The sequence below is a fragment of the Apium graveolens genome, chromosome 8, assembly GCF_009905375.1.
Source record: "Apium graveolens cultivar Ventura chromosome 8, ASM990537v1, whole genome shotgun sequence".
NCBI lineage: Eukaryota > Viridiplantae > Streptophyta > Magnoliopsida > Apiales > Apiaceae > Apium > Apium graveolens.
This window is the reverse complement of record NC_133654.1, coordinates 2,701,349-2,723,305: the sequence shown is the minus strand read 5'-3', so window position 1 is coordinate 2,723,305 and position 21,957 is coordinate 2,701,349. Positions and strand designations below refer to the sequence as shown.

The window sequence follows — 21,957 nt, the reverse complement described above, 5'->3', positions numbered from 1 at the left end:
AATTGCGTTTCTTTACTTTTTTGATAGGCTCAATATCTTGGCCCAATAAGAAATATGCGGGCTTTTAATATTTTGTATAAACGCAAGTTTGTTATGCGTATATGAGTGATACAAAAGGTCATTTTCCTCGAGATATCTTGAACCATTTTTAAAAAAATTACGAGCTTGAGGGCCTTTTTCCAGTTTAGTCTGAGATGAAAGACTAAAAATTGACATATCCGGCGAGACACCCAAATCTACAAATTTAACATAACCGTGGGGTAATGGCCCTTAGTATCACAATTTGGAGAGAAAAGACCATGAATCTCACGCACGCTGAAATATGGTTTTTTCTATCACTTAAAAACGCAATGTTTTTTTGCGTATCCAATTCAAACGAAAAACTCATCTATTACTTGCGTTTAAGAGTTACAATTGATTTTATTTGCTTGTGAAATAATTCAGAAAATGCTATTTAATTTTGCGTTGATTGTTCAACGCAAGATTTTGATGCGTTTATTTGAAGGCCACGCATCAGTTATTTGCGTTTGTGTTGATTCAAAAAATTAATATGGTGCACTTGGGAATAAAACTCAAGCGCACATAGCACTGATGTGTACCTCACAACTACTATGCTAGCATGGTAATATGTAATAAATATAAACACAAAATTTATTAACGTTTTTGAGTGATAGAAAATGCCATATGATAGTTTCAAGTTTCAAGAGGCAAAAGCAACGTCAATTATATTGCACCGAGTACTTGTTACATATCTATGTTTTGATTATCGTTTATCTAAATATATTTTATTATTATATATTGGAGATATTTAATGATATGTTAGTTATTAAAAATTATATTATTTAAAAGTATATAGTTACTAATAAGTCGGGTTGAATACGCCCATAATTTAATTCATAATTTCACGAGTAAATTATGGGCATGTTTTACCCAATAACTAATAGCCAGTAGTTATATATGTTTTATAAAATCTAAATACTGGCTACTATATTTTGAGTTTTACATAATTAAACTGTAGTTACATAATTAGTTAAAAAATGCAATTGATTATTTATAATTATAATATTATTATTAATAAATGATAGAAAATTGTTAAAATAATATTTTTATTGTTCTAACTTTTGTATAACAGCATAGATTTATTTATATTTCGATTGTCACCCTCGTATATCAATTAATTGAAACACACTTGTCATTGCAAACATCAACTATATTTTAGGATTTGGGCTTTTGGACTTCGTAAACGGTGTTACTAAAATTTTAAGAAACCGGAAAGAACATAAACGCAAAAGGGCCTGACTTGAGTTGGTCGGACTTGACTGCTTGTATTTTTGGCAATCATTGCATGGAGTAAAAATTCTAAATATATACATTATCATGCTCTATTCTAAATCGTAAGTGGTAGTCTAATAGAGTTTCATTTATGAGACTTCGAATATTTATTCTAATACAACATTATTCGGGACAACTTCTATATGCTGATGTGAAAAGACAAAAAAAAAATTAAAAAATTAATGACCAACTCGAACTCGACTCGAGTTCGACTCGACTCGACTCGAAAAGTTCATGAACAACTCGAACTCGACTCAGTTGTTAACGAACTCGAGTTCGAACATTAAAATCTGATCATTAAACTTTTCGAACTCGACTCGATTCGTTAAGAAAAAACTCGAACTCGAACTCGTTAAGGAAAAACTCGACTCGACTCGGTTCGTTTACAGCCCTACTCATCAGTCATCACTGCTCACACGAAATATGAACTGTTACTTACACTGTTATACATCACACGGAGCATCTCCCACAGAGGTTGTTAAGTAGTTGCTAAATCTTACGTGTCATGACACTCTTGATTGCCAACCTATTGAAATTGTATGGTTGCCATTTGTCAAAAAATTGTCTACACAAAACTTGAAACTTTCTAAAATGGTTAAAATATATATACAAATGCAAAAAGATTATATCAATAATATTTTTTTTAGTTTACGAGTCATTTATAATTTAATTTAAGGAAGCACATAGGCAGTGACGGGTCCAAATTTTTTTTTCAGTGGGTTCCTTATACAAAAAAAATACAATAATACTTAACAAAGTTCACTACTAATTCAGCTTGCGGCATGTTAATTTGATTTAGTGGGCTATTATGATCTATGGGCTATTCAATTTCTTAAACGAATGGGCTGGGTTAGTAGACTTATATATATTTGTGGGTTTCTGGTTTTTTGGTAATGGGTTCATGGCTTAAAAAATTTATATATCTTATGTTGACACGGGTCCTCTCCGCCCACTAAAAAAAGGATACATCCGTCCCTGCATATAGGCATGTTACTAATTATTGGAGTAGAATGTTGTCATATAAAATTAAGTAAAAATATATATATATATAGGAGAATGATCAAATACAAACTAAAATTAAAATAAAAACTAAGAACCAATCCAAGCCATTCGATTTACCTAATCTAATGATTCCCTAAATCACCTCACCCAACTACTCTGCACCCTCCCACACCCAATTTCATTTTTTTCCCTCCATTTTTAATTTGATTTTTCCCGTCAAACCATAAGTTTTTTTTTAAAATTCGATTTCACTGTATTTTTTTATATCTCTCAATGATCAATTTGTATACCATATTGGTTATATTTCAAATTAATTTAAAAAAAAAATTATTTGATTCTGGTTTCTTTTCTAAATTGTTTATTATTGGAATAGCCTATATATATATGATAATTTGACAAAATTGACAAGTATTTTGACAACCCTTTATTGAAGATGCACTTACTGCCATCTACTTGAAAATGTAGTTTATTCGTTTGAAATTGTATGTTTTTTAGACCTCTTACAGAATTTATCTGTAGTTTGTAAATGGATTTATTATTATCAATTATTAACCTCACATGATATCTATTTCTTTCGTGGTTGTTTACAATAACAAATGGTGACATCTTTTGCATGAATTTTATTTGTAGTCTGTAATACTTACTAAAATAACGTGTTTGTTTGAGAATTTTTAAATAAATAATTTATTATTTAAAATAAATAATTAATTTATAAGTGATAAATAAATAAATATTTATAAGTTAAATTATACGAAATACGACACAAAATATTTACAAAATGAAGGTTCGAGTTTGGAGTAGACATTCATGACACAAAACACGAAAATTACGACACAAAAGTACACGAAACGCCCGCAAGGATTGACTCATTTGGTTAAAGAGAGGAAAACTAACCTCTTGGTCACATGTTCGAATGCCACGAGAGGAGAATTTATGATTATACCTCCTGAGCCAGAGTCTGTCGCTTAAATGCGGTTTACCTTGGTTCACGTGGTTTGCAGGCTATTACGTGAACCCGTAGGATTTATCCAGTGCGCACCCGAAAGATAGCGGCCGCGGGTTACCTACGATAAAAAAAAATACACGAAACGAATGGTCAGCTCTAGTTTCAAGAATAAAATGGCTACACAGACACATTTTTCTTGTTATTTTTGATAGACACATTTTTCTTGTTATTTTTGACAGCTTAGTTCCATTCCACCTGATCCATTCCAAGCTGTTCTCAGAGATTATTTAAGTACAATATTATAAGCTCAGCAATATACAGTAATCTGTACGAATGTGGACCTGTAACGTAACTCAAAAACACATGCATTATTATCAAATAAACTACTACAAATTTATGTCCCTAGAAGGTATATTCGGTGGAATATCTTGAGTATAAATTATTTTCATTACAAGAACTTTGCGTATATGCCATTTGATGAAAAGAAATATTATCTGATTGTGATTACATGTTACTTGTCTAATTAAACTATTAATTCCTGTGTACTTATCCTTAAAAATTTAATTATAATGTAATTTTGACCAATTACATCTGTATTTGAAACTTGTTGGTTAATGTGAATTTTTAATAAATTTATACTTGACATTGTTATTTTTCCGCAACGTAACAAAAAATGATATTTGAAATTTTCAAATTTTATATTGAGTACTCTTTTGAGATACTTGAAATGTAATTAATTATTTTATATTTTATTTTATAATATACTTTAAATTTAATAAAGATTAAAATTAAAAGTTAGCATTTTATTTTATTCGATTTTTCAGCCGAGTATTTTTTCCGAATATTCCGAGTACTCGTTAATTCATATATTTATCAAATCGTATCGAGTACCGATTTTTTGAAAACAAATTTTAATAAACGACAAAATCCGACACACTTACAGGTCTGTAAATGGGGCGATTAATTCGGTTGAGTTTTTTAAATGAAGTATAAAATAAAGTAAAATTAAATTGGACAGTATTTGTACTTCATTTAAAGATACTACAACTTTTGCCACTAAATACAATGTTATTTTTTATAGTAAGAAAAATTGCATTTATTTATCATCTTAATTTATACCGAAATATTATCGGAAAAATTATTCGTTTATCGAATATGTACTAGTTTACGAGAATATAGTTTACAAGGATTTTAGTGAAGAAAAAAGAGTATCTAAAGGTTAAAATAGAAAAGTTTTCTAATGTACACCTCAAATTCATGATTTTTAAAAGTCAAATTAAAAATCGAATCGTACCAATATAAATATCATATAAAAAAATAGGTAAGTATGCAAATTTTCGAATGATTTTGTTATTTTGATCGGCCACTTTATAACAAAAATAGTCGTTCAGTCTATACCGTTAATATTATATAAGAAAATAAAATTATTATTAAAACAATATTAGAACACTTAAATTTACATAAATTTTTCTACAATCATATTTTGACTTAATATTTATATCCGTAGTGAAAAATTTTATATTATTGCTTTTAGAAACTCCAAATCTTTCTAGTGAATTATATTCCTTGAACTTTGGCCAAAAATTTTGTGCTATTGTCCATCAAAAATATACAATCTTTGTCAATACATACATGGCACACATAAATCTTGAATTATCCAACATGACCCCTATGAAAGAAAGAACTACATCTTCCTATTGAACCATCAACAATGGAAGCTTTGTAGCAGCAGCATATACTCTAACCTCTTTAAGTTTATTCTCTATTTTCACTCAAAAAAAGAATATCCACTTTTAAACACCTCTCTCTCTCTCTCTCTCTCTCTCTCAGTCTCTCTGGGTCCCTGGAATCTCATAATTACTTGTATTAATCAATTTTAAACACCCCAACCCCAACTCATTCTTCTACAAGTAACCACTAAATTTGACATTCTTATATATATATATAGTACTATACTATCATCAATCATTATGCCTATTCAATCTTTATCTAAAAATCCCACCTTTAGTCTACCTTCTTGTTCTTCTTCTAGTACTAGTTTTTCCACTTTGTGTAATTCAAGAATTGCTTTGAACCCTTCTTGTTTTTGCTCATTTGGATCAAAACCCATTAGTTTGTTTAGCAAAAAGATTCAATCTTTACAGTTTAAAGAAAGTTTTACAAGAAAAAGAGAAAAGCCCTTTGTTGTGAGAAGTGAAATGATAGTTTCTGAGATTAGGGAAGAGGGGGAAGAGGAGAATCCTCCTCCGTTTGTCGAATCGGAGATTAGTTCTAGGCCTAGGCGTATAGCTTTGTTTGTTGAGCCCTCTCCGTTTGCGTGAGTGTTTTTTTGTGTTTTTTGATTAGTGCATAATGTTTGATCATGTATGTTTGTTTGTCTTGTGATTGTTTAGTTAATGTTTTTGAATTTGAGTTGAATCTGTTAAAATGTCGATAGTTCGTTGTGTTTGATAAGTTGACTTACATTGGAGATTAACAATGACATTTTGGATAGTTTAGGTAGTGCCTATTTTATACATTGTTGTGGACAAAGCTGTGATTTATTCGGATGGTAATTTGGTTTGGTTGGTTATCGCTTTTGTAGCTGATGCACATATCTTAACTTCACTAATGCAAATGTATATTGTTATGCATGGTAGTGTAGCTTAGTAACCCTTACGATATAGTTCCTACAAAGATTGCCATGTTAACACCAGCTTTAGCTCTTTAGGTTGTATCATGTTTTTCAAGAAAATGTATTGAGTGAAATTACATCGAACTGTGCTCCTAGTGTTATCAGTGACTCCCCTAAAAGAGTTTGTTAATCTTGCAGTCGAGTCAAATGGTGCATGTTTTTTGTAAATCTTGACCTTGTAATTACTTTAAATTATGTTTTAAAGATCAGTTAAAATCAATAAGTCGTGAGTAGTTTATTGAGCTTGAGGAGTCGACTTAAATTGGAGAAAAATCAACGACATTGTGGATACTTTCAGTAGTGCTAAATGCTAATTCCGCACATAGTTGTGTACTAAGCTCTGATACAGTCTGGTATATACATTATTAATCAAATACATTGCAAGTGTACTAATGCACATGTCTTAACATTACACTGTAATACATAATAGGGTATGTTCATACTTACCTTTTCAGATGTAAATTTTACCGCTTGTGATTTAGTTCTTATAGCCATTGCCGGTTTTCAGCAGCTATACTTGCACAAAGTTTTTCTTCTCAGTTTACAACTTTAGTTTATTTAACTTATAATGTAGTGTCTTCATTTCATATCAATTGGTTTACTTTTTCTTTTTCCTTTTTAGAATATAATTTATAATCTAAACCGAACTGTACTTTCTGATGTTTCTTTGTCTCCACAAGTAAAACTTTATAGACCTGTTATCAAGTCAAACGACAAATGTTTATTATAAGTCGTGATTATTTTTTAATTTGTTAAGATTGTGTTGCAATCCGAAATGAAGTTACATGATTCATTTGTTTATATATAAAATGATTTTATTTGCTATGGTTTGTTATATTATGTGCAAAAAAGAACGTCTTGGTACTTGCTTCAAATTCACAGCCCAAATTGTTTTTGTTATTTCATTGGGCATGTCATTGTCATCTACTCTTTATTTTTCTCTTTAAGATTCATGAAATGGATTTATTTATGTGGAATTTACAGCTATGTGTCTGGCTATAAAAATCGGTTCCAGAACTTCATCAAATATCTACGCGAAATGGGTGATGAGGTACATTTTGGTTTTTTATTACTACATACTCAACTCAAGAATGCCTTATGTATGCTATATTAGTTGTTCCAAATGGTGTTTTCTAGACCAAGCCTCTTAATTCCGACAATGAAAGCTACAGCTTATATAGATTGTTTTTAATGTCTGTTTTGATATTGATCATTTGCTGTTTGTAAATACTAGATTATAAGCAAGACTAGGGTTGGGGCTGGATGGTCAAGGGTGAACTCTAGATCTGTTTTATATAGTAATTGTCTACCTCTGGGCCTTCTTAGGCTACCAATACATTACTTTCGAAACAGGCCTATTAAATGAAATATACCTTTTTTATTTTTAATAGGCTACTCCATGATCCTCAAATGTAATACTGAATTCTAGATCTATTATATATAGCAGTTGCCTCCCCTATTGTCTTTGTAGGTTACCAACACCTTCCTTATGAGAGAGACCTAAAATTTAATGACACATACCTTTTTAATAGGCTACTCCGTGATCCTCAAATGTAATAGAGTGCAATTGGTTTCATTTTATTTTCGATTTTTCCATTATCAGATTCAGTTCTTGTTTCAATCCATTGATAATTTGTTCTTAATTTTACATGATTGAGTTTTGAGTTATAATTTTTGTATGGAATGGTATAGGTGATGGTTGTGACGACTCATGAAGGAGTTCCTGAGGAATTTCATGGAGCACAACTGATAGGATCACACAGGTTATAGTGAAAAAGTTCAATACTTATAATCTCTTTCGTTACTCGATGTGACGGTGATGATTGCTGCAAGTATCTGAAAAACAATACATCTTGTTGAATATCACATTAATGTTCAAGAATCGTTCTGTATCATTAGTTTTCTTATTAATTCTCTATAGTTTTATCTGTTACAAATTGTTACAGAAATTTTACTCTCCAATGTTCTTACTCTATGGTCTGTGCATGATGAAAAACAATTATAGCATAATTAGATGTATAATAGTTGATATCTATATGTGCTGGCTAATGGTTCTCAGTTCTGTTTTGCAGCTTCCCTTGTCCATGGTACCAAAAAGTACCACTTTCCCTAGCACTCAGCCCTAGAATAATATCCAAGGTTTCAGAATTTAAACCAGATATTATTCATGCTTCATCCCCTGGTATCATGGTAATTTCTCACAGCTTTTTTCGCTTTCTGCTTATGATCATTATGAGATTCTTTGATTGTTTTAATGTGTATTTCTTTATGTATTCTAGGTGTTTGGTGCCCTTTTCATTGCAAAACTTTTGTGTGTACCAATAGTGATGTCCTATCATACACATGTCCCAGTGTAAGTTCAATTGTCTGTTAGGATTCTTGAATATTTCGATTGCAAACAATCCAAGTACCCTCTAAGACATGGCACTGGTGAAATTGTTACATCTATTCACTTCTAAAAAATAACATCTTTCGATCAATATATTATGATTATTATCTTGATATTAAAATGTCATACTTCTATATATATTTCAATATAATGTTTGGACTTGGCTAAATTTCTCTTTTCATCTCCAGCTACATACCAAGATACACCTTCAGTTGGTTGGTCCAGCCCATGTGGTGGGTCATAAGTATGTGATTAACCCTTTTTCTTGCCAATCTTATATCTGTAAATTGTGTATCTCTAGTGACTGATATAATAAGGTTTCTGTACTTTGCTAGAATTTCTACATAGAGCAGCTGATCTGACACTGGTTCCGTCAGCTGCCATTGCAAAGGACCTCAGGACAGCTAGAGTAGCAGCAGGTTTAGTTTCTACATTTTGCTTGTTTTTTTGTTAGTTAACAAGTCTCTGCAGCTGCAATGGATGTCATTGCTCTGTATACTATGTAGCAACACTAAAGAGTGATTTGCCTATTACCAGCTAATCAGATACGCCTCTGGAACAAGGGAGTTGACTCTGAAAGCTTTAATCCTAAATTTCGTTCTCATGAAATGAGATTACGATTAAGGTGGAGTTTGCTACATAATTCATTCCATTTCCATAAATTTGACTGTTCTTTAGAGTCTTAAGTCTTCCATCCTGAATCAGCAATGGCGAGCCAGATAGACCTTTGATTGTTCACGTTGGGCGCCTAGGAGTGGAGAAGAGTTTGGATTTTCTCAAAAGGTAAATGATCTTTTAATGGAATGATCACTTGTTTGAAACTTGGGATAAATTGAATAATATCGCAAAATGTAAATTATATTTGGATTGAATGTTAACATAGCTATCCAGTCGAGCTTCTTTGCTACTTTCTCTTATACTCTCACTGGTCCTACATATATAGGTCGCTTGACTTTATGCATGGCCGTGAAGGTGTTTTTTTTACATATAACTGATTTTTCCAAATTTTTTAAATAATGTTAGACCTATATTACTATTTTTTTTAAAATGGTTTAAAATATTAATAATAACAATTAAGCAAAAAGATATTTAAATACTATATTTATATTTCACAGCACTTTGAGAGTTTGAGTTGCATGCAGAGAGTCAAAGAACCTATAAATAGGACCAAAGGGGGTATTGAGAACTGGATTTTATTTTCATTTGTTTGCCTGTCTGTTTGTCAACCTTAATATATGTTTGTGGATTTCCATCTTAGTTCATAACCATTTTATGGTCAATTTATTGTAAGAAAGCTATTCAAAAAGGTTTATAGCATACTCCTTTTGGTTTCAATTTTGATTGTAATTGCTACTAGCAAGACACAGTAATCAAGTACCTTAAACATCGTGATGTATGATTCAAATAGGGTCATGGATAGGCTTCCAGAAGCCCGGATTGCTTTTATTGGAGATGGCCCATATAGGTAAGTTGCTATGATGTCTAAAATTTTTATGTTAGAATACGTTTGTAGCTGCATCTTCATGTTCTTGTACTTTTGTTTATTACTTTTGCACCATTTACATACTTCATTACTTTAAGCTTCATAATAATTACTGGATCTGCAGAAAGAGTGTAAGAAAGAAGCTACCTCATTAAATTTATGGGGTGAAATGGTAAAGGAGGCATAATATATTCAGTTTGCTGACATCGTACATTAGTAAAAAAAGAGAAAATGTTATTTCGGGTGTTGGTATATATGGTTATTGAAATTTAGATTCCTGACCTGTCAAAAAAAATTTAGATTGATGTTTTCGGAGGAAACTACTTTTAATTTTTAAATCCACATCTCTAACTGTAGTAAGTAACTACTAATCAAGAAATCATCGCCAGCTTATACAGGAAATATCTGCTCCATTTCATTATTTCATTGGAACATTGTTTCCATATTTGAGAAGGCTTCTCAACAAATTTTCTTATCAAACTTGGTTTGTTCCTTTGTCAGGGCTGAGCTAGAAGATATATTCTCTGGCATGCCTGCTGTATTTACAGGGATGCTACAAGGAGAGGAGCTCTCTCAGGCATATGCTAGTGGCGATGTTTTTATAATGCCTTCAGAATCTGAAACACTGGGGCTTGTCGTTTTGGAGGCAATGTCATCTGGACTTCCTGTCGTGGCTGCTAGGGCTGGAGGAATTCCGGATATCATTTCTGACGATCAACAGGGTAAGACTGGTTATCTCTACAATCCTGGAGATCTCGAGGACTGCTTAAGCAAATTGGAACCTCTTCTGCACGACTCAGTTTTAAGAGAAAGTATTGGAAAATCTGCCCGTGAGGAAATGGAGAAATATGACTGGAAGGCAGCCACAGCAAAGATACGAAACCAACAGTATAACGATGCCATTTGGTTCTGGAGAAGGAAAAGAGCTCAACTCCTTAGCCCCTTGCAGTGGTTGACAAGTATTTTTCAGTCACCCGAAGCCAAGTACAGGTGATTCATGTAAACGTGTCTAGCTATATTTGTCCAGTTAGGAGGTTCACAGTCAGGGTTTGATTGTTTAAATTTATGTCATGCAGGCCATAATATTTCTACTTTTAGTACCAGCTGTGTATTTGGTGGTTTGCATATGATGTCAATGTAATAAACAAGTGAAATTCAGTTATATATAACATTCCATGATTTTTATGTGAGGTGATCGCAGATGAGTTTGGTTCGTCTTAGAAGTGAATGCTATTGATGAGTTCGGTCTAGATCATCTAAACGAATGGATTGATTGACAACATTATACATGTCCGTAATCTCAACCCCTAGCCAATTAAGACTTTTGCATTGTTTTATAAACTCCTGGTCTTCAAACTACATGTATAACCCAGTTAGGTGAATGAAGTGAATAAACGATTTTCTTAACCACAATACGCATTTTAAAGTTGCTAGAAACAGCAATTTCCGACTACAAGGCTCAAGAAAAATTTGAAAATTAATCATAATTTTACAAGCACAAACGTTTAAGAAATTCTCCATCTTCATCTACAAATAAACATTTGTACCAAAACCACAAGCATAATATAATGTAAAGTCTGCTAGTTATATTTTGAACAAAAAATTAAGTTTGCTCTTATATCTTATTACATTTGATTTTAGATTTAAACTTGGCCACCTAATTCAATTAACATAGGTAAACTTCAAAGTAGAGCATACTAATCTATATTATACTATAATAGCCGGAATAGAGATAATTTGGTTCAACGGTTTGGTTTAACGATAATTACCTAATTTTAATTAATACAAAAATAGATAATTAGTGTTATATATCTAATAAATTACTAAATTATTAAACTACTACTAAATATAATATACTTATACTACTAAACTACGAATACAACTTATACTATTATTAAAAGATATAAATAATAGTGTTATATATCTGCTAAACGTCTAAATTGTTAAACTACTAGAAATAATCTATTTATTATACTAAATTACGACCACATATTATTTTATTATTTTTATTATAAATTTATAATCATTATATATTTATATAAATATTTTAAAAATATAATATAACTGGATAAACAAAAATTTAAAATATCAATAGGAACCCGTGCATCGCACGGAATTTATGCTAGTCATCAATAATATAAATTTAATATATTGCAATACAATAAACATCAAATCACAAACTACTAGCAAAATAAAAGCATGTATCACGTATATTTTGCTTGTAAAAGTGACCACCAAATTGCATATTACATGTTCATTATCATGATCAAGTTTAAATGAATCATCTGGGCATTGAGTTTACGTGCATGTAAACTTATATTAAAAAAAAATAAAAAATACATGCACGTAAACTCCACGGCCAGGCTGGCGGGAGTTATAAACAAACCGAGTCAAGCCAAATAAAACAAGTTGTTCGTATTCGTTAAGAATTCAAATTTGACTTCGAACACAAAATGTGTGCGTTAACTGAGGAGCTCGAATCGAGCTCTTTATTAGCATGTGTGACCACTAAGTTTGATATTGTTCAACTCGAATTCAGCTCATTAAAATTTTAAAAAAAATTGGGAAAATAAATTAACACGTCACTAAACTATTTCGATTTTATTCAATAGTTATCTGAACAAAATATTTCACAAGCCGGATTCTTAAACATTCTTAATTGTTTGGATTGAGTCCTTATGTTAAGTAGATTCTGACAATCATCAGAAACCGTCAGAAACGTGCTGATGTGCCATTCTCTTTTGACACGTCACCATCTGATTTGTACTAAAAATAAAAGAAAAATGAAATTAAACTGAAAATAAAGTTAAAAAATAAATCACATGCTCTGCACGTGACTTTCTAAATGTATATATCTCCTCTACTCAGTCGATATATTCAATTTACGAAGGGGTTTAGGATTCAATCAAAAGTAAATAAGATTTATAAGTAGTATACTATATTGGGTATATTGTATTTACATATTACGAACACACCATATTACAATAAATATATAAGTTTTTAAATTTAGTACTAATATTAATGATATTTACAATAGTTATGAATTAAGATACATAAATTCAAGTATATATTGTACATTAAAATTGTTAAAAATATTATTTATTAATTTATTTAATATATAATAAATTAAAAAATATATTAATTATTTCGGAAAAAATTTCGCCACCCCCAACCCCGACTTCTGGCTCCGTCCCTGCAAACAATGGTGCTTTCGAAGCCACCATCGAGCTCATTAGGCTACCACTTCTGCTTGCTTTCATTTTAATCGACCTGTTAATTTTTTTCCCTCAATTTATATTGTGAACCCTAATCCAATATAAAGAGATAGTTATGTGTATATATGTGTGTATTCAAATATGATAACGGCTATATTATAATCCAACCACATTTTATTTTCGTTTTTTAACCCCCTTTATTCGTATACGAATTTGCCGGTGACATATCAAGAGTGATTGACCACGAAATCTACTGAACGGAAGGACTCCATCCAAATAATTGGAAACGTTTAACGACCCGATTTACGGAATCTTTTGTTCAAGTAGCTATCGAATAAAAATGAAATACTTTAGGTACTTATCAATTTATTTTCCCAAAAAATTAATATGTATCCTTATTTCTCATAATACTTTATTACAATCTAAATATTTAATCTATGAATTCTTTAGGATAATTGATTAAATTTAAAATTGGATCAAGTCGAAATAGGTAATTAGTGGGACCAAGTGAATTTGCACTTCTTTTTCATGTTAAACTTCGTTATTCGTAAGATATTCGTTAATGGTTCAAGTGCCTTAACTCTACGAAATTGAGTGTGGCTTTGTTCGTTAATGATCGAGTTTAAGTGCGAATGTATATTTTTTATGTGATAAGAAAGTTCAACTTAACTCGATTTGTTTGGATAAAAAAAATTAACTTTAAATTATTGAGTTGGCATAAGTGATATGTTATATTTAGTCTAACAACAAGGATCACATCTCGATTTAATATAAATCATTTTCTTAATTATTTGTTTAGAAAAATATGCAATGTCATAGAAGCTCCAAAGTTCTATGGAAAGATAATTCATTCGACTAGAAAATATAGTAAGCATTTTAGAACTTATGAATTAAGTTTACTCTAATATCTCTCATAGTATGTACATTTGGGACAAACTAGATAAATTCACAAATATGTAAAGTCTAAATGTTTAATAATAACAGGAGTATGCAATACAAACTAATAACTCCTTTATAAAACAGTACATCATACGATATTACTTGTGGAGGACCCAAAATGCATGCGCCATGCTTATTGTTGTTGCTTATTGTTGTTGGAGGAATTTCGTAAGAACACGAAATCGGAGGTTGCTGAAATAGTAAAGCGTAATTTGTATGAACGCGGCTATTTTTCGGGAATTAGGGTTTATAAAAAATAGGGTGGCTGGACTTGGGAGGTATCTCGATTTGTCTCGTTGTATCGGATCCCTTTGTCAATATGTCTGCGTGCCAATTTATATTGGATCAAGTCTACGCAGTTCTGTGGAATTCGGACCTATCCCTGAGAGATTTTAGGGACAAGTTTCGCTAATGTGCTAATTACCGATTTTATTTGGTTTAATCTCAGCGTTATGATATCTTTTTTGATTTGAAAGATATCGTTTCGAGATATTTTCCGTAATTAATTGATTGTGATTTATTTTTCCTCGTTTCAGGGAGAGGATATTACTTGGGCAATAAGCAATTAATTATTAATCGGAATTAATAATTAATAATATTAGAAAATTTGGAGATAATTAGGATATGCCAAAATATGGCATAACACTTATAAATTACCATCCTAGAGATCTCAAACACTGCTTAAGCAAATTGGAACCTCTTCTGCTCGACTCAGTTTTAAGAGAAAGTATTGGAAAATAAATACTTTCTCAAGTGAAAATAAATATGCATAGTTAAAATTATTTTACATTTTGACAAAATTTGTACAATAACTGTAATTTTGCAAATAAAAAAACCTCAGAAAATTCCACCGATATTATCCAACAAAAGGTTTTAACTAAATTTGGAAAAACACATGCCCCAGGTGACTAGAGGATGGATTCATCTGTTAATTTACTTTCCTATAAAAACCATAATCTGGTGATAAATTATTTTTGTGATATTCGGAACATAAGTTGAGTTTGCTCCTATATCTTATTACATTTTATTTTAAAAATAAACTAATAAAAACTAATTTACTAATCCAATTAACATTGCTAAATTTTAAAGTCAAGCACACCAAATTGCATGTCATAATTGTTATAGTCAAAATTTGGTAATAGATCATTTCAGATTAAGAACGAGTCAATTAGAATCAAATTGGGGCAAAAAGATAAAGAATTTGGTTTTAGACCGCAATGCATGAGAGGAGGACGCACCCTCATTTAATAAAATGCAAGAAATAGACTATGTTTGGGTTTAAACTATAACACGAGAGAAATGGACACGTCCTAGAGGTAGGGCGCGCCCTAGTAAATTGTAATGCACTACATGAATTTTTCAGATGAACATACTTTTCCTCGCTTTGAATAAGGCAAAAGGCTTGTCCTCGCTCATGACAAGTCAAAGGGCTTGTCCTCGCTTCGGGTTTATCCTTACTAGGACAAGGCAAAAGGGCTTGTCCTCGCTTATGACAAGACAAATGGCTTGTCCTCGCTCATGAGACAAAGGGCTTGTCCTCGTTCCGGACTTGTCCTCGCTTAGGACAAGACAAAGGGCTTGTCCTCGCTCAGGATAAGGCAAAGGGTTTGTACTTGCTCCGGGCTTGTCCTCACTCAGGATAAGGAAAATGGCTTATCCTCGCACAGGAAAAGACAAAGGGCTTGTCCTCGCTCCGGACAAGGCAAAGGGCTTATACACTTAGGATAAGGCAAATGGCTTATCCTCGCTCCAGGCTTGTCCTCCCCTAGGACAAGGCAAAGGGTTTGTACTCGCTCCGGGCTTGTCCTCGCCCAGGACAAGGCAAAGGGCTTGTCCGCGCTCTGGACTTGTCCTAGCCCAGGAGAAGGCAAAGGGCTTGTCTTCGCTCCGGGCTTGTCCTCACCCAGGAAAAGACAAATGTCTTGTCCTCGCTCTGGGCTTGTCATCACTCAGGACAAGGCATAGGGTTTTTCCTCACTCAAGACAAGGCAAATGGCTTGTCCTCACCCAGGAAAAGACAAATGTCTTGTCCTCACTCTGGGCTTTGAAAGGAATATGTCCTAAGTCCAATCATGTATTAGGATTTAGGAATAACTCTTTATGTAATCTGTTTTGATTTCATTGATTTTAATAAAAGAATTATTTTGTTTTTATTACGGGCTCTATCTATTTAAGTGTTTAAATAAGATATACCATAGTTTAGAGTAAAGCTTTTTATGGATTATGATGAGATCATAATAGTGAGACCCAAAAAGATGATAACTCTAAACTTAAATAGTTCCTGGTCATAGGATTACTAACTGGTAATTAATAATCCGCAAAGATCGGTACATACTATGTTTGCTTCATTATGAAGGATGTCTGTTCTCATAGACATTTGTGTGGTGACACTATAGCTAGTATGTAGGTACTTATTATGGAATAAGTTCACTGAACATGACTCGCACAGCTGAACAACTGATGGAGTTCACTCACGTGTCAGCAGTTGTTCACATAGTGATAGTTGTACAAGTATCCTTAGACTTGAGGTCATCATAGTCATCTTGTGTACACTGAACTATGCTTTGGTTTAGTTCTTAGTCTCCAGGGACAATTATTAGGGCTCTACTGGGTATAGGAATTTGTACACGAAGATAGTGTATGATAAATAAATGATCTACCCCTTCCAGTGAAGGAAGCGAATGTTCAAGGCTGATCCACTTATGCTAGTTCAGGAATCTCTGGCCAGAGTGAATGAACTTAGAAAGGAGTTTCTAATTTGCATAGAACTACGCATAGTAATTGGTAAGCAAGTGATTAAATTAGATAGGCTTGACACGAGATCCATGCCTTGTATTTAATCGGGACATTGTAGGGTAGAAGGAGTTTATTGTGCGGTAACTATTCACTGAATAAGTTCTTGGTATTCTAAGCAGTGAATTCATATTATCCGGATAGTCGCGATATGCTGAGAAGTATCCCTCACGATGTAGAATAAATGTGATTAATTAATTAATCATATTTAATAAATTAGAGAATTTATATAAATAATGATAAAATAGTTTTATTATTATTTATTTCTACTACCGGCTTAATATTGAACCTACAGGGTCACACCATAAAAAGAGAATGATTTAATGGTGGAGGAATTAATTAATAATGGCTAATAATTATTTATTTGTGAAATAAATAATTAATTGGCAAATTTAATAATTGATTAAATGAATTAATTTGGTTAATTTAATAATTTTAAATTATTAAATTATTTTACATTTTGACAAAATTTGTACAATAACTATAATTTTGCAAATAAAAAAACCTCAGAAAATTCCACCGATATTATCCAACAAAAGGTTTTAACTAATTTTGGAAAAACACATGTCCCGGTGAATAGAGGATGGATTCATCTGTTAATTTACTTTCCTATAAAAACCATAATCTGGTGATAAATTATTTTTGTGATATTTGGAACATAAGTTGAGTTTGCTCCTATATCTTATTACATTTTATTTTAAAAATAAACTAATAAAAACTAATTTTACTAATCCAATTAACATTGCTAAATTTTAAAGTCAAGCACACCAAATTGCATGTTCATAATTGTTATAGTCAAAATTTGGTAATAGATCATTTCAGATTAAGAACGAGACAATTAAAATCAAATTGGGACAAAAAGATAAAGAATTTGGTTTTAGACCGCAATGCATGAGAGGAGGACACACCCTCATTTAATAAAATACAAGAAATGGATTATGTTTGGGTTTAAACTATAACACAAGAGAAATGGACACGTCCTAGAGGTAGGGCGCGCCCTAGTAAAGTGTAATGCACTACATGAATTTTTCAGATGAACATACTTGTCCTCGCTTTGAATAAGGCAAAAGGCTTGTCCTCGCTCATGACAAGTCAAAGGGCTTGTCCCCGCTTCGGGTTTGTCCTTACTTAGGACAAGGCAAAAGGGCTTGTACTCGCTTATGACAAGACAAATGGTTTGTCCTCGCTTATGAGGCAAAGGGCTTGTCCTCGTTCCGGACTTGTCCTCGCTTTGGACAAGACAGAGGCCTTGTCCTCGCTCAGGACAAGGCAAAGGGCTTGTACTTACTCCGGGCTTGTCCTCACTCAGGACAAGGAAAATGGCTTATCCTCGCACAGGAAAAGACAAAGGGCTTGTCCTCGTTCCGGATAAGGCAAAGGGTTTGTCCACTTAGGATAAGGCAAATGGCTTATCCTCGCTCCAGGCTTGTCCTCCCCCAGGACAAGGCAAAGGGTTTGTACTCGCTCCGGGCTTGTCCTCGCCAGGACAAGGCAAAGGGCTTGTCCGCGCTCTGGGCTTGTCCTAGCCCAGGAGAAGGCAAAGGGCTTGTCTTCGCTCCGGGCTTGTCCTCACCCAGGAAAAGACAAATGTCTTGTCCTCGCTCTGGGCTTGTCATCACTCAGGACAAGGCAAATGGCTTGTCCTCGCTCCGGGCTTGTCCTCGCTCAGGACAAGGCAGAGGGTTTTTCCTCACTCAAGACAAGGCAAATAGCTTGTACTCGCTCCAGGCTTATCCTCTCTTAGGACAAGGTAAAATGGCCTGTCCTCACTTAGGATGATGCAACGAGCTTATCCTTGTGCAGAACAAGGCAACGGTCTTGTCCTCACCTAGGACAAGGTAAACAAGAACAACCTCAGAAAAAGGCAGACATGGAGAGAGTAATGGAGATTGTTTTCACTAACATATTTCTTGTAGGTACTCTTTGAAGAATTTCTTACTTGAGTCGATCAAGGAGGGGGGTGTCCATGAAAAGCTTGAAGGCCTCCAGGGGTATGCCTGATGATTGAAGGCCTCTTCCGGCATTGAACGGGTGTCCTCGTTGGGGATGCGGGGTTAACATTGGTGTGTGCTTTGGGAGCCCTGTTTTTAACGGGTTTCCTCGTTGAAGAACTTTGGAGTCATCCTGTATTTTGTACCCAAGAGCTTGGGATCACCTGCCTTGCTATCTAGTGGGTTATCCTTATTCGGGGGATAAAGACGCGTCCGACATTTGGGGTGAACCATGTCTATAACTGCGTTCGTAAATCAAGGGAGATAGTTGTAGCGGAGTGTTATACTTGCGCATGGAGATGCACTATCCGTGAAGTCCTACGATTATGAACGAGTCTTGGACCTTCACAGTTGAGTCTCATAGTTGGACATTCCTAAAGCTAGCGAAAGATGGATTCTGGAAGGACTTCTACTGGGGTTAGGAATAAGAAGTCTAAGCCCATTAAGTTTCTTGTTCCCCAAGAACTACGTTAGACTTGATCCCTATATAAAGGGTACGTATGCACATCGAAAGGAGTTGGAAGTTGAGAGCTAAAAAGAAGCCAGCACTAACCCTAATCAATCTCAGCCCCCAATTCATCACAACCACCCCAATCCGCTCACTTTTCTGGCGAAGAACCACCATCGTAGATCTTGATTCCGACAACGAACCTCAAATTTTATTTTGTTGTTACCAAATTCCTCCGGCAACAATAATCATGTTCAAGTTTGAATAAAACTGTGTTGAAATATACATAAACAAGAGAAAAATATACATTTAGGTAGTTATACGTGTACACACTATAAAATTTTGAATTATTATGCGAAAGAATTTGGAACATATTGTTATGTTCCTTATCCGGGTTTGATCATTGGTCAACGATATTCAAAGAAAAAATTCAAATACGACATTAAATCTAAATCCTAAGAAGTGTATTTCTGTTTTATATTTGTGTCCATTTGCTTTAACTAGGGATCTTTACTTGCGCGCTACGCGTGCTAACTAAAATGTCTGTAATTTTCATTTTTTTAAAAAAATGAATTGACAGTAAACTATTTTCCATTTAATTTTGGTATTTATTTTTTAATTTTCAGTGAAAGTTGTAGTGTCCAGTTTACATAAAATTATAACATAATATAACGACTTTTGCATTATACACGCAACCACGATTCATTTTACGAAATAAATTGTTGAAAACAATTAAGAAAGTTAAAAATGATTCATTTTACGAAATATATTGTTGAAAACAATTAAGAAATATATTGTTGAAAACAATGAAGAAAGTTAAAAATAACCTAATTATTTGTTACTTGTTGATTGGTTGCCTTGCAGATTTTGGATTTCAATATCGGGAATCCAAATTCAAACAATCGGGTAAAGTATGTGTATGGATAATGAAACAGTACATAAAAGTTTATAAAATAAAAGCAAAAAAAGATGAGATGGTTAGACAAAAACGGTTAAAAAAATGAAAGTGTATTTCATTTGGAAGAGCATGACTGAAACTTACAACATATTTTATAAGTTAATTAATAATTTATCTTTGGTTGATAAGGAATATCCACAGGAGTCAAATCTTAATTTTTTTCTTGCTTTACTTGAGAGATGGGATCTCAAAACAACAACCATAAGAGACAATCACAAGCTTGATGAGATAGATATTGATGAGATCTATGGTTTGTTGGAGACTCATGAACTGGAAATTGAACAGAGGAACAACAGAACTCGAAAGAAGGCAAAGTCTGTTGCCTTAAAAATTGAAGAAAAGCCCGTGAAGAAAGAGTCATCAAGGAGAAGAGCTAAAGAAAAAGCTCTTGTCATAAAGTCTAATAGTGAGTCATCAAACTCTGATGATGACTCAAACTCTGATAGTGACGAAGCAGTCTCTGATGATGATGACGAGGAACAAATTATTGCAAATGGTTGTTCTACTTGTCATGAAGTATTTTTTTCAACTACCTAAAACGATAAAGCAAATGGATAAGATAGTTACTTAATAATTTGACATACAACATTCTGAGATAAAAGTAATTATCTCTTGTAGTTTACATATAAAGATAATTTGATCATTTCAGAACCTATTATAATTTTTCCGTCCAACAATGTTTGGTCATACATATAACATTAATCATTTGTAGCTTAAATATTGAACTTTGCTATAGTTTGATAATTTACCAAGTATAACTACAGATATCAATATGGTACCAGACATCATTTCCGCACTTAGCTTTAGCACAACCAAGGCTGGGCGAGTTGGGATTAACCACTTGAAGGTAGTGTCCGCAATCCTGCCCTTCTTCACATTTTTTGGATTTAGGGTCCCAATACTTCTTCTCGCTCGCCCAATAATCCACAATTTCTTTTGCAGTTGCCGCACCATCACCTTGAAATAGACACTCGCCATATGGTCCGCCTGAATGTTCATGCATACAGTTGGGGGCTATCTTTTTGATGTAATTCCCTGCATACGCAGCCAAACTCTCATTCCAATGCATTAGTACTACACCCTCGGGTGCACGATGTGCATTGTGGGCATCAACCCACTCTTGTGGTGTGGGGTCACGTGGTTTGGGTGGTGGTGGATCTGGAGATTGAGCGAGGCAGGAATGAGCCATGAGAATGCATAGGGCACAAACAAGAGCTGCTGAAGAGATTTTAAGCAACCCCATTCTCTTAGGCTTTAATGTTGATATATGTTTATCCTGTTCTTTACCTATTGCTATTTATATTTGGAAGAAACCATAATTGTGGCTTAGCTGATTGGTTATAAAATAATTTCTATAATCAGATACTTTTATCACCGCATGAGGCTCAATCTATTTCTTACTCTACTAAATTTAGCGGTGGTTAATAAACTCTAAAAATGATGCTATATTTATAATGTGTAAGAGGCATGGAAAAAAATTCACTCCAAAAATTTTAGGTTAAAATTTTGACCTTTTCATTTTTTTCCTACCCAAAAAAGGTTAATTCTAATGTTAGTTCGATAATCATGTAAAAAGCAGAGATTATGCAAATATAACATTAATTGTTTCTTCGATTAGACTCGAGTGTATAACTAAATATGTTAAGTTCGATAAATTGTGTTTGATAAATGCTTGACATTCAATATATGTTATTTGAATGGATTGTTATCATTTATCAATGTGATTGATATGGTTATGGTTTATACAATGTGTTGTGATATACCTTTTTAAGAATGATGCCCAAGTT

The 21,957-nt window shown here is 33.1% G+C and overlaps 2 protein-coding genes across 2 annotated transcripts; one reads left to right on the top strand and one right to left on the bottom strand.

Annotated features, from left to right (window-relative positions):
- Positions 1-4,930: 4,930 nt before the first annotated feature.
- LOC141677471 (sulfoquinovosyl transferase SQD2) lies at positions 4,931-11,016 on the top strand. Its single transcript, XM_074483415.1, has 11 exons — positions 4,931-5,597; positions 6,939-7,005; positions 7,647-7,717; positions 8,027-8,144; positions 8,234-8,307; positions 8,532-8,587; positions 8,679-8,762; positions 8,881-8,968; positions 9,049-9,126; positions 9,752-9,808; positions 10,328-11,016. Exons 1-11 carry the CDS (start codon positions 5,251-5,253, stop codon positions 10,818-10,820), a joined length of 1,533 nt encoding a protein of 510 aa, XP_074339516.1. The 5' UTR covers positions 4,931-5,250; the 3' UTR covers positions 10,821-11,016.
- A 9,899-nt stretch (positions 11,017-20,915) lies between these two features.
- On the bottom strand, positions 20,916-21,413 carry LOC141677681 (pathogenesis-related protein 1A-like). The gene has a single exon (XM_074483717.1). The coding sequence runs from the start codon at positions 21,411-21,413 to the stop codon at positions 20,916-20,918; it is 498 nt and encodes a 165-aa protein (XP_074339818.1).
- Positions 21,414-21,957: the final 544 nt, after the last annotated feature.

Bases quoted from the DNA above. Each gene is read 5' to 3' on its own strand.
- LOC141677681 (XM_074483717.1), bottom strand. From the start codon at position 21,413: ATGGGGTTGCTTAAAATCTCTTCAGCAGCTCTTGTTTGTGCCCTATGC.
- LOC141677471 (XM_074483415.1), top strand. From the start codon at position 5,251: ATGCCTATTCAATCTTTATCTAAAAATCCCACCTTTAGTCTACCTTCT. The intron at 7,006-7,646 runs GTACATTTTGGT...GGAATGGTATAG, and splicing joins TACGCGAAATGGGTGATGAG to GTGATGGTTGTGACGACTCA. The intron at 8,308-8,531 runs GTAAGTTCAATT...TTTCATCTCCAG, and splicing joins TATCATACACATGTCCCAGT to CTACATACCAAGATACACCT.